Here is a 14,105-nt window from a genome sequence, read left to right as displayed (position 1 = left end):
TGTTATGCTGCTTTAAGAAACTCCAAGAGGTAGTAACATAGGCAGTACTTCCTATACTTATCTGAGGATGTAAGAGCAACTGAAGGAATCAATGTTTCATGAAACATTATTTTGGGAAAACACCGATTCTGTGTTAACTGCTACCAAGTAGAAGAGAGGTAAAATATTTACAAAGAATTAAGGATTATTATGTACTTCATGATCTGTCCAAAAACAAAACAAAAAAAGGTAAGAAGAAAAATCAGCTAGTAAATGAAAGAGACAGAAATTAAATTTAATACAACTTATAATGTGAAGCCCTCCCTTCAGGTACCTCTGCTCTATAATCAATACTTTGGCTAGACTGTTTTAGAAACAAACAGAATGAGATATGTGTAAATCAAGGGCCATGTTTTCCTACCCAGCTGAAACTGTCTACAAAAGTGCTATTCAAAGCGCTGCTCCATGATAAGTAGATAAGGAATAGGCACTAGAGTATAAATTGATGCATGTTTGCATAGCAGTATCACTCCTACTACTACAAACACACACCTCCAGCAACAATACAAAAAACCCTCCCTTGAAACACAGTGTGATTAATGAAGCTGTTGATTTATATTCCGACACATGCTCCTTATCTCACCATGGACTTGTAATAAATGGACCAGTAGCTGGTCCACAGACCACACTTTAAGTAGTACTGGCTTATTTATAAGGCACTGAAGAATGACACCTCCCATTAAACTGTTTTGGGTATATCAATTTTTGCTGGGAACCAAGTTACCAGATTTGTTTGATAGACAGAGAGGCAGTTGTTTTCTGCAGTCCTCATATATTAAAAACATAAATCCAATTTTATAGCAAGTAAAAGCTAAAATTTTAACATATCATGAATGATGCTTTTTTATAAACCTGAATCCAGAAAATACTTGTTGGAAGTAAGCAACATTTCTCCTAAAGTTTATGAAATTGAAGGCTGAAACAGAAACAATTATTACAGAAACAATTAAGTCTAGGGTTTGTACCTAGAGTACACAAGCTATGGCTGAATAAACTGTTTAAAATTCTTCAGTCTTCATTTTGAACCAAGCCCCATCACTGTCTGATTCCTCTGTTGAAAAACCTCAGTTCAATCTTGTTTTGACGGGACAGGCGACTCTTGAACACCACGATTTGAACTGCACAAGTCCACTTACACTTTTTCAGTAAACACAGTACAGTACTGTAAATGTATTTTCTCCTTATGATTTCTTAGTAACACTTTTTCTCTAGCTTACATTATTGTGAGAATTATATATATAACTTGCAAAATATGTGTGGACTATTTATGTTATTCGTAAGGCTTGTGGTCTAGAGTAGACTATTAAGAGTTTTGGGGGAGTTCAAAAGTTATACTCAGATTTTTGACTGTGCAGGGGTGGATTGGGGTGGGGAGAGTGTAGGGGTTGATGCCCCATTCCCTGTGTTGTTCAAGAGTCAGCTGTATTACAAAATCAAAAACTGGCATGTACCAATTCAGGAAGCAGCATTCAGAATCACATGAATTTTAGAATATTCATTTCAAGTACTATTATTTAATAAACTTAACCGTAGACATACAATTAACTACCAATTGCTCGAAGCCATTAAGTGATCACTCTAGTTAGACTAGAAACTGCTAAACAGTAAGATTTACCTTAAATAACATTAAAATTGTAAGTTTTGATAATGATATAGAATGAACAATCGGTATCAGATTATGCGTAAAGTATCACAACCACAGAATCAGCAGTGCAATTAAAATACTATTAGCTTAATACACTCTGCTCATATGTGGAATTTCAGGATAGAGTACATTTTCACTTGACATGTGGTATTTAAAACTCTTTATGTGTCATTAAGCTAATACATAGAAGTCCTACACATGCAGCAAACAATTTCTGGAATAAGGTAACTGTTTATCTAATATCTCCCACATGATCATCAAATTTGAAACTATCTTTTCCAATTACCCACCTGTACCACAAAAGTGCCTAAAACAATTGTGCAGAAGATGGCATTATTAAAGATTCCTTCGAACACATTTCTTTCACCGTGAATTTTCCGGGCATTTATTTCGTTGAAAAGTTGCATCAGCACAAAGGTATTAAAAACAATAGTATAATGTTCCGAAGGAGGAGCATGCAAAGGTGCATTTCTTCCACTATCAATATCAAAAAACTTTTCTCCTGAAAGAATGAAAAATTACTACTTTGTAATTATCATACAAAATAATTTAACATTTCAAGAAAATTATGCAATTATACAACCCAGCCAGACCTTTATTTGATCTTGACTGACAGCACAGGAAAAGTTGGAAGAAACCTGGGGTTATCTAGTACAACTCTCTTGTTTATAGATGTGGACACTGAAGCCCCAAAATTACGATATCTAAGTTAGTGGCAGAGCTCGGACAAAAAAAAAAAAAAAAATCAGGACTCTTTTTATTTACTTCCTCCCACTATCTATCACAGTGCTTCCCTAGCAACATCCACTGACAAAGAGGAGAAAGTAAAGACAAATGGGCAGTGAGAAACAGAACAACTTATGTTCTTGAAGAATTGGCAACATTAGAACATCTGAGATATTAGCTTGGAACAAAAACAACCGAAGCTTTATCAGGCATTGAATTCTTACCAGCAAATAAGAGTGTAAAGACTACTACAAGTTGATAGAATGCATGACCCAAAATATTCTTCATCATCGTGCGTGAGATGAGAGGCTTATTTCTACCATAAGGCTTCCGAAGCAAGAGAGATTCAGTGGGGGGTTCAGTTGCCAGAGCCAGGGAAGCGAGCGTATCCATTATGAGGTTTACCCACAGCATCTGCACAGCCTTAAGCGGTGAATCCTAGAAAAGATAGGTTTCCTAATAGACATTCACAACTATTCAGGGACTCAGCAATTCTCAGGAAGCCCTTTGTATTTAAAAACTCAAAGAACAGAACAGGATTACATTTTCATATTAATTAACCTACAATATTAAGCTTCAGGTTATTCAAATATTTAAGTACTTTAAAATGGTAGATTAGACACACATTTCTGCTTTAAAACAAACACGTTTTAATAAAAAACAAAACAAAACTGTGAACCTACTTGAGTAATACAGGCGCCCGTGAAAGCAACTATCACTGCTACCACATTAACAGTGAGCTGGAACTGAAGAAATTTGGAGATGCTGTCATAGACATTTCGTCCCCACATAACTGCTTTAACAATGCTTGTGAAGTTGTCATCTGTGAGAATGATGTCGGATGCTTCTTTAGCTACGTCAGTTCCAGCGATACCCTAATACAAAAAATTCTGTGAATTAGACTAAACGTTTAAAATATAACTTTCAAGTATCCGAAAGGATAGTCTATGATAAACCAAAATTTACCATTATACTGAATGACTAATGACTTAAATGTACTTTAAAAGAAGGTAATAGTTATTCTACAATATCTCAGATTCCACCTAAGCAAAAATCAAAGAATAAGGTATAAAGTTCAAATTGGATTTAAAAAAAAGGAGGAATGCATACAGGCATAACCCAAGTTCCTCCCCAAAAGTCACACAAAAAGATATATTAAAATAAAAACTCACAGAATCAAAGTTAATGGGAAAGGAGATACTGCAAGGAAATCTTAAGAGGCTGGAGAGGAGATAACAAAATAGCAAGTTGGCTGGCAGACCCCAGAAAGCTGAATCCTAAGCCAGTACGAGGGAGAACAGAGAATTAAGTTTTTTTGCACAACAGACTCTCCTACATAAGGCTCAGACTCTCCTACATAAGGCTCAGTACTTGGCAGCACCAGGTAGCACTGGAAGGAGGGGTAAAGATGTGAATGAAAACAGAAGGATTTCTTGATAGTGTACCAGAGACACTAAAGAAGTACCTAGAAGGTCCAAACTAAAAACAACTATGTCAAGAGTAGAATGGGATGGGTTAATAAGTTGTAGATTAATACAAATGAGTGAACTACAGTGATATACAACAACACAGACAAATCTCATAAGCATAATGATGAATAAAGGATGCGGGACTCAGAATATGTAAGATTCTTATGTTCACAGTTTGGAAACAGACAAAAGTTATCTTCAGAATACTAGTTATCTTTACAGAGAGACAGGGCAATGTTTAGAAGACAATGTGATTGAAGCATCTGTGGGTACAGGTAATAATCTATTTCTTGCCTTGCATAGAACAGGTCTGCTCACTTGTGATAATCCATTCAGTTGTACATTTATGTCGTAGGCACTTTTCTGTACGGGTGTTGTAGGTTAATAACAAAATTAAAAGAAAAGGCAGCTAGATCCTCAAGGCCCCTTCCCAAGTCCATGCAGCCAAGTGGCAATTTGCCATGCCCTCTGACCTGGCAGAAGACAGCCTGATAATTTATCAGACTGAGTATGACAAAGAGGGTCCAAACTCGGGAATACCAAGCACTGCTCAGTATAGGAGTGCTACACTGAAAAAAGGGGTTAAGAGTAACTCTGCTTAATGAGCGTTGAGACCACCACCTTCTTTTTCTCCTTGTTTCCCAAAACACCAGTATTCAGGAGTGCCCTCTGGGTAGCAGATTTGAAGATTCTTTTCTGGGAAATCCAATCATCTGAAGAGAAAAGACCTGAAAATACTGCAATTCAAGGTACACTAAGCAAGTGAAATAGCCAAGCCAGACCACTTTACTGAGAAGCTTCTGGTTGACAAATCCCACCCAAAGGCCCAGGGCTTTCCAGCTTTCCACAAGTAAATATGCAGACACAACCAAGAATCAATCACCTGACATCTGAGGAAAGACTAAACCAAAAGGCAAATTGGAAAAAAAAAAAAAAAAAAGGCAAATGGAGACACAAACTCTTACAGAGACGAAGGTTATTCTAAAAAGTCAAATCCTTAGAGTGGTAAAAGGTACATCAATGAAACATGGATAGAATGCTAAAACAAGAATGAAAAAGTTAGAGATCCAAAAATAACTCTTGGAAATTAAAATATATGATCACAGAAATTAAAAAAAAAACAAACAGAAACTGAGGAAATGTTCCTGAAAATAAAGCAAGATGACAAAGGTTATGGTAAGCTGGAAAAAAAGAGAAAAGATAGTAAGTCCAAGCAGTTCAAGAACTCGGGGGTGGGTGTTCCAAAAGAAGAAATGGTGGAGACAAAATAAGACTAGTATAAAAAAATTTCACAAAATTGAAGAATGAGTTTATTTCATAGTAGAGAGTTGTTCTATGAGAAAACATCATTACATTTCAGAAGACTGGAAACTAAGGTAAGACATATAGATCTCTGGAAAGAGGGAAAACACACACACACACACACACACACACACACACACACACACACACACGGTTCAAAATTCAGAATGGTACTTCACAATTTTCAGTGAAAAATTGATTTTCAAATGAGACTTTTATACCAAGTCAGATTAAGAATCAAGAGTGAGAAGAGGGGGTGGAGATTTCAGTCATAAAAGTTATGAAAAAGTTTAATTCTCAAACTTTCCTTAGAAAGCTATTAGAGAAGATAGCGTTACTCCATGAGGGAGTACATCAAAACAGACAATGACATCGAGTCCAGGAAATACCAGGTCTGACATGAGAGAGGAAAGGGAAATCCTCAGGTATGGAGAACAACAAGAAAGCTGGGTAGCAGGCCTGGCAGAGTCCACACACACTCAAGCTTGCTGGAAGGTCTGGAAGAGGTATTTCTAAGGTAAAAATGTAAAAGTGCCAGATGATTCGGATGTAAAGAATGGAGAATTTGGTGATGAATTCGTGTTAAGTACCTAGAAAAACTAAGCACAAAAGTGAACACATTGAAAAAAAAATAGGTTTAAAATAAAAAATAGATTTAAAAAGGGAATGAAAAAGACAATTTATAGGGAATACAAGAAGTTGTTCAAGGAAGTAAGACTCATGATGGCAGACTACACAGCTCAGCTTAGAACAGCTTTTACAGTCCCTGTAAGGACTGTATACTGGTCTATCCGAAATTATGATCTAATTCTGGGGGGAAAATGACAGAACAGGTTGTGTGCAGTACGCATTATAGAGGTGACAGTGGTGTGTGCCCGGTGAGCCCGTAAAAATCCTAATCTTCCTCAGTGAGAAGTCAGTAGCAAGTGCTTTATAGTTAACAAATAAAAAAGCACCATCATGTCATTTAGATATATGGAGGCAAACAATTAAGGGAAACAAACAGCTAAAACAGTTGGTTTCCTTTTGTCAAAAAAACGAGCTGGGAGAAGTAATTTGTGGTACGGGACTTAAGAAGTAAGTCTTATAAAATGACCTTTTTAAATGCATTTACTGTTTTGATAAACACAAAAACAAAGTTCAAATCAAGTTTTTCTCAAAAATATTCAATGAGGGAACAATCTTAATTTAAAAGCCTCTAGCTTCTAATCGGAATATTTTACTTTTAATGTGCAACATCTAAGCCTCAAGGTTTTCCTGCCTCTAATCATTCCCTGTCTTCTTCAAATGCAAATCTCACCACTCCCTTGTTCAAAATCCTTCAAAATTTAAAAAGTAATTTTGGGATGTTAATCGGTGTCCAAATAAAAATGAGTTCCACCATCAAGTAAGTTTGGGGAACTTCCATCAGAAAAAGTTAAATAGCTTTTTTATGAGCTTCTCTGAGTCACGTGCTGCCTTGCTTGTGAATCTCCAAACTTATTCTACTCCATCGGTCTGCTTGGGAAGGGCTGATCTACTGGATGAAAGAACAAATTCCTCATCTCAGTATTCAAGGCCCTTTGCAGGTGCCGCCGGTCAGTCCTCCTGTTTCATAGCCCATTCTCCTCCAAGAGCACACCCTCTTCTAGACAAGCTCAACTTCTTACAGCTCAAGAGGGTCCCTAAGCTGTACTTCTCCACCTCCTCTTCTCTCCCTCAACTCAAATGGCACTCCTTTCAGAAAACCTATCCCAGTCTCTCCAGGCAGAGTCTTCTGCCTGGATGCACACCTTGTGTTGTGTTTAGTCCTTCACTGGCTGCCACTATGCTCTGATTTATTTATTTCCCTGTGTGCTGAACCTTTAGGAGATAACTACTCACTTCTAATGTTTCTGGGCAGAATACTGAAAGCAGCTTCTAAATGTTTGGAGAATAAACAAACAAATCCTTTATTAATCCGAAGTTTAAAAAGACAGTATTTTAATTACCTTAGGGAAGATTTTATTACCAAAGATGTATTTGGTTATAGAAACCCATCATGGCATTCAGGCTTTGAAGACAGAAATATCTGTATGTTATGCTCTGCTCAATTTTGGTAAGAACAATATAATAAAATAATATAATCATATTTTAAATTTACCATGGAGGCTTGCAATCAAAAGGAATCTATGTAGAGTGGCCACATAGAGATAAAGCCAGACCTCTTCACAAGCTAGTAATGTGCTTAGAGTCCTTTTGTAAATCTTATTTTACTGTTGAAAATTTTATTTTAATGTTGACTTTTCTAAATATATAGAGTGTAAATACACACACATATATAGAACACACACATATATAGAGAGAGAATATATAGATAGTATATTCTAAAATGCTATTTCTGCCTGCAAATAGGACAAATTTAACAAGGACTAATCAACAGCAATTTCTTGTAGGTATCTATTAAAAACTCAAGCCAAATAATTTGTCCTTTAAAATATGAAATTGGAAAACTGAATAAATACACAAAGTAAACTCAAGCTTGACTGAACAAAAGTGCTTTGAAATTTAAGTCATTCTTTGTCTTTTAAAATAGATTTAGATTTTTGATGTGCTACCTTAAAAAAAGGAGGTACAATGGGCCTAAAACCTTCAGGGCTTAAAAATGAAACAAAGCAGCGGCTGTACTGTGTTTCTATTTTTAATACTATATTTACCTGTGTGTATTGAAAGCCCTTAGCAACACTGAAGTTTTGGGAAGAAAGCCTTTTATTTTTTAAAATGCATTGTAAGTAAATGCCTTCCTGGTCAGCTGTCCCAAAGAAATCCTCAGGAGCAGCAGAGTGATCTTGTGTCCCTACAGTGAATAATGATCCTGTTTGCCCACAGCCAAAGGAACAGGACTTAAATATTCCTTCTCCCTTCGGCTACTTTTCACAAGTTTTCAGAAGTTCAGACAAGTGTGCTAACCGTAATGAGTCTGGAATAGTGCAGGGTGGGGATCTATGGGTTCACAGCTATTGGCTGAGAGCACTTCACCCGCATAATTTCCTCCTTCCATCCCTCTCATGCCTGCTGAAAAGCTGCCACCATGGTGATGGTTCTGCTAAACCCCTACTTTAACAGCACAATATGAGGGGGACAAATTATACAAATAAACACTGGTACACATTCTTGTATCTGAAACCTGTGGGCCAGACTATGTTTCAGAATTCAAGTCTCCCACATTTTAGAAAGATAATGAGGCACTTATCTTCTATCACAAATTTTCCCAGAGGGGGTTAGCACCCCATAAAAACATATTAATATCTATACAATGGTTATGACTGTTCATATTAAGTGGGACAAATAACTTCCTCACATCCGTTCAGAATTAAGTTTTGGAGTCAAATGAGTCTGCTGCAAATTTAGGAAAGAAATTTCAGTTTTCAGATTTTTAGATTCGAGAACTGTGATTACGGACCTGTATTTTCAAAAAATTAAGTTAAGGGGTGCCTGGGTGGCTCAGTCGTTAAGTGTCTGCCTTTGGCTCAGGTCATGATCCCAGGGTCCTGGGTTCGAGGCCCGCATCGGGCTCCGTGCTCCACGGGAAGGCTGCTTCTCCCTCTCCCACTCCCCCTGCTTGTGTTCCCTCTCTTGCTATCTCTCTGTCAAATCAATAAAATCTTTAAAAAAAATTAAGTTAAAATTAAACAGAATACTTAAGTTTTCTATGGCGCTGAATATTCAGTCAAACACTGAAAGGCTACAAGAAATTGATTCAGAGATATAAAACAACCTAATTTCAATCATTAAACATTTATGTAGCATCTGTATTTCATGGTACCAATTTTATAGTAAATACTCCATCAGTACTATGGCTAGAGTATAAGAATATAATAATGAAATGCTGAAATTTTCTAGCACTTTAAATAATAAAAATCTAAACTGAAGACTGGGGGGGTAGATTTTTTCCAATCAAAAAAGGATCATAGCTATTATATATGAAATGATGACATTCAGTTAATCTTAACAGACATTTTCAGTTGAACGGAAGATTCTCAATTATATATATATATTTTAAAGATTTTATTTATTCATTCATGAGAGACACAGAGAGAGAGAGAGAGAGAGAGGAGAGAGGCAGAGGGAGAAGCAGGCTCCCAAGGAGCAGGGAACCCCATGCGGGACTCGATCCCAGGACCCTGGGATCATGACCTGAGCCGAAGCCAGATGCTTAACCATCTGAGCCACCCAGGCGCCCTCTCAATTATACTTTTAACTCTCTCTCTCTCACACACACACGCACACACACACTTTCTCTCTCTCTCGTTCAAAGCCTATCTCCTAAGAGGATTGTTGTAAGGTTCAGATCAGATGAGATATTTATATATTTTGCAGAGTACAAGGTAGATGTATGATGTTATAGTTCTTCAAGAGTCATCTTCTAACCAGATTTCACTGCATCAAATGAATGTGGTTACAAACTACTCAGACTTATAAACCAATTTAGGCACATACATTTTCACTCAAATCTTGAAGGACAGTGTTTAAAATCAATAGTGGGGCACCTGGGTGGCTCAGTTGGTTAAGCACCTGACTTGGCTCAGGTCATGATCTCAGGGTCCTGGGATCCAGCCACGTGTCAGGCTCCACACTCAGCAGGGAGTCTGCTTCTCCCTCTCCCTCTGCCCCTCCCCCCACTCGTGTGCTCTGTCTCAAATAGTCAACAGCAATCTAGTAACAAACAACTCAGCCAGTAAATTACATCTCAATATTTAACAGGTTAAGTTCCTACCATTGCAAATCCAACATCAGCTTTCTTTAGTGCTGGGCCGTCATTTGTACCATCACCAGTTACAGCTACAACCTGGCGCTGTTCTGATACAGTGCTGTCAATTATACCTGAAACAAAAGTAAGTATTTGTACTGTAAAAATATCCCCTTTAATTAACAAGGTGATTCTGCAGAGTACCCTGACCAGCCAGTTTTACAGACTTGAGGTTAAAAATAAACAAACAAACAGAGAGAAATGGAAACTGCTGAGATGTTGGACAAGGACCAAGTCCAGAAACTAAGGTTACACTAGGAGCAATATCCTGTTTTAATGAAGATAAACACAGTTCATGGAAGGTGTCAAAAGGAAATGTCAAAAGATTTTATTGGAAAAGATAATATCCAAGATCCAATCTATTATTCGATATCTATTACCACCACTTCAGGAAACAGAACACATTTCTGTATTAACAAACTGAAGTAACTGTAAAATCGACTCACCTTTAACCAGTGTATGTTTGTCAGTAGGAGATGATCTTGCAAGTACTCGAAGCTTTGGCCAAATCTTGTCTATCCGCTCTTGCTCAATCTATAAATGTTTGTGAAAGTTAAAATGTACCCAAACCTAGTTTTATAATTCCCAAATTAGCTTTCTGGCATATGTATCAGCAGTTCTCAAGAGCGTGGTTAACAGACCAGCACCATCAGCAACTCCAAGGGAACTTGTCAGAAATGTGAATTTTTTAGCAAGGCCCCAAACCTATCATCTTATCAAATCCTCTGGGTTGGGGGCCTAGCAATCAACGTTTTTAAAAGGCTCTCCAGGTCACTCTAATGCATACTCAAGTTTGAGAACCACTATTATATATACATATCATTATAATATCAAATTTTAAAAAGCTTCCCACTGCCTATGAAAATAAAAACTCCTTAACATAGTATAAAAAGCGCAGAGTTTGAGGTGCCCTAAAATATGCTCTGTATCAGCTTTTTCTAACTCTTCCTCCCATATTCACTTATACATATTATACTTCTGAAACTGGCCTACACTGGGAAAAAAAAAAAAAAAAGAAGTGCTCACTCCCTTTAGGAGAAATATCTCTATCACTAGGTCTCTTTCACTTCCTAAAATGTTAGTATTTTTGCTTCTTAGGTGCAGGCTGCATGTCTTCATGTGTGATGCGTAACACACAGTGCATATTCTATATGTTATATGAAAAATACACCAACATAAAAACTAAAGAAACCCTTACCTCTCCTTTTTCATTTCGTATTCTTCTGTTGAAATCTTTACCTTCTAGGCACAGAAAATCTTCCCCAGGATGTAAAATGCCACATTTGGTGGCAATAGCCCGAGCAGTATTAATATTATCACCAGTGACCATCCGCACAGTAATTCCAGCCCTCTGACATTTCTTTATTGCCTCTGGTACCTAGTTTACAAAGAAAAATTCGTATTACGAAAGAAAATAAGTATTTCCAAAGGAAAAAAAACTTACTGAACAAATAATGCATTACTGCATAGTCCTACAAATAATGACAATTTTCCTTTCATCTCAAGATATTCAGTATTTCTTGAATTACTCCCGGTAATCTCTTCTTTCCTCTTCTACTGCCACAGTCCTAGTTCAGGCTTCATTTTCAGTTGTGATCCTACTTAATTTGTTTGCATTATTTATTTACCAAAGGCTTCTTAAAATGCCCCCCTCCCCAACCATTATGCAGTTCTTTTCTGGTTGGCTTTCTATCTTTCCAGTTTTATTGCCCAGACAACACGAGAGTAAAATGTTGGTGTGTTATGGGTAGCTCACTCCCCGCCACCGCCGTATCTTTTAAGGATAACTTGTACCTTTAATTGTCATGTATGTGCTAGTAATTTTCAAATCTACATCTTTCTCCCACCTCATTGTGAGTGTTGGGTTCATAATTCCATCAGAGAAGGGACAGTGGAATCTGGGTGTCCAAAAAGGGGACCATGTTTTTTAAAATCTACCTAACTGAAACCTAGGGGTCATCTGACCTCTTCCAAATCTCACTTACTCTACCCACCTTTAAAGGACAATGAGTCCTTGAATTCTACCTCAAACCTTCCCTGCACCTTGTCTTCCCTGCTTGTTGCCTGAACTACTGAAAATTGCTTTCTAACTGGTATCCCGTCTTTACATTTGTTTCTCCTGTAAAACAACTGATATACCTGATAGAATTATTTTTCTAATAGATTTTCTTAAAAATACATGATGATTTCTCTACTGTTAATACTATAAGCTGCAAAGTTCTTGGTATAATAGAGTATCACACTTGAACCTCAAATTTCTAGATTTATCTAGAATTTTTCTCTATGATACAACTTGATGGATGAATAATCTATATATTGTTTCTGTGTTTCTGCTTCTGGCAATTCCCTTTGACTAGGAAATACTTCCCGCTCTTCTCTAACCAGGAAATCCATATTGATTCCTCTGGAGCATAGGCTGCAAATGCAAATGCCTATTGGGCCATGCGGGTAACATAAAAGAAAAACACCGAACCCAACACTAATGCCTAAAGCTATTCTGGCTTTAGCCTTTTTTTTTTTTTTTCACTGTGGTAGAATAAATGCCCAATGTTGACAAAACCTACCACTTTAAGAGAAAGCAGAAACCTACATTTGTGTGTGCTCTCTCAATACATAATGCTTTACACACACACACACACACACACACACACACACACACATATATCCCCACACCCACACTGTCCAAGGAAAATTTGACTGAAGGTTAAATTTGGCCTTGCAGGCTGATGGTTTATGACTTCTACTGTAAATACAGTTTAAATGTCATGTCTCTGGAAGCAGCTTTCATGACCTATCTAGACAAAATTGTCTTTGTACAGCATATACATTATTTTAAAAAATCAATATTTGATTTTGAAAACACTGGTTAGCTGTATAAAATGTAATATATATCCTGATATCTCATTTGAGATAAAAAGTAACCCCAAATTGTCCACCCAAGCATTCACTGATTGGGTGGTATCCTGAGATCATCTGGAATATAGGGACAGTGAATAACAGAGAAACTGGTCTCGGGTTAAAACCATGTGGCAAATAATATTTAAGAAGGGCAAATTAACATTTATTAATGGCCCACTAACCATACCAAATACCTCCACATAAAGCTCACAAACCACCTCCACTTTTACAGATAAGAAACTGAAGAGAATCTTGTTCAAGTACCTATGCAAATTCAATAAAGCTGGATTTATTCTAGATAGCTAATTCAGCAAAATTCTCTGTATCAGAAATACAGCCCACCATACCCACAGAGAAAAACCTGCTTTATATTACATTGTCTCACGTTAGTCTCAAAGCATCCGTCTCATTTTGTGATGCTAAAAAAATTAAGTGCCACTTTCATGTTTAAAAAAAAGATGAAACTCTTTATCAATGCCAAGAGCATGATAATAGCAATCTATTTTCCAAAGGACAAAAGTTGGTAGACACCGTGATCTAATACTACATTTAGGTAAGAGTTAAGCCATAAATCAATGTATAAAAACTTTGCTAACCTTTGGTCAAAAGGAAACCAAACATTACCCACCTGGATATTTCAACATTTCTAAATAGGCAGCAGGTTCTGATTCTCTTATTCCATTGGTAGTGTCATTTACCACTCACCTAGAGATGCAAGGAGACTGACTGTCCCTCCTCTGTAGGACATCTATCTAATTGTGAGGCTATACTCTCCTCAGGAGATCTTCTGGAGCCCCGCAGGTGAGCATCCCAGCCTACGCTACTTTCAGGCTAGCAGGTCCAAATGCCTACATGACATACATTCAGATGTTTCAGACACCTCAACAATGTCAAGAATAGTATATTCAAACCCAACAGATTCATTCCTATTGGTTCTACCTCCATTTGAAGTCATCTCCTCCTCTTCACCTTCCCTGCCACGCTATATGTAGTGCTAAGCCATGATCATCTCTTGCCTGGGATCACTGCAATTATCTTCTGGCCTCCCTGCTTTACTTCCTCTTTCTATTTCTTACACAGTACCCCAAATAGTATCTTAACAACACAAATTATGTTACTTCCCAGCCTGAATTTCTTTAATTACATCCCACTGAGTTTTAGAATAAAATTCAGAACCCTAATTGTCTTGTAAGACCAAAGATAATCTTATCTGCCCCTTCTTGTCCACACTTACGGCCACACTAGCCTCCTTTCTATC

General features: G+C 37.2%; 1 protein-coding gene across 3 annotated transcripts in view; it reads right to left on the bottom strand.

Moving 5' to 3' along the window:
- Window positions 1-14,105, bottom strand: part of ATP2B1 (ATPase plasma membrane Ca2+ transporting 1) — a 122,466-nt gene that overhangs the window by 12,768 nt on the left and 95,593 nt on the right. For all 3 annotated transcript variants that reach the window (XM_073900527.1, XM_073900528.1, XM_025882349.2), the window contains exons 13-18: window positions 11,148-11,327; window positions 10,396-10,483; window positions 9,917-10,023; window positions 3,094-3,285; window positions 2,635-2,848; window positions 1,975-2,186 (exon numbers count right to left, since the gene is read on the bottom strand). In XM_073900527.1, the coding sequence (XP_073756628.1) occupies window positions 1,975-2,186; window positions 2,635-2,848; window positions 3,094-3,285; window positions 9,917-10,023; window positions 10,396-10,483; window positions 11,148-11,327 (993 nt within the window). The remainder of the gene's footprint in view (window positions 1-1,974; window positions 2,187-2,634; window positions 2,849-3,093; window positions 3,286-9,916; window positions 10,024-10,395; window positions 10,484-11,147; window positions 11,328-14,105) is intronic.

Source organism: Callorhinus ursinus, unplaced genomic scaffold (assembly GCF_003265705.2).
Source record: "Callorhinus ursinus isolate GAN/ISIS: 27379988/994484 unplaced genomic scaffold, GSC_fseal_2.0 scaffold14, whole genome shotgun sequence".
NCBI lineage: Eukaryota > Metazoa > Chordata > Mammalia > Carnivora > Otariidae > Callorhinus > Callorhinus ursinus.
Note: the sequence above shows the minus strand (reverse complement) of the source record. Positions and strands in the feature narration are given on the sequence as shown.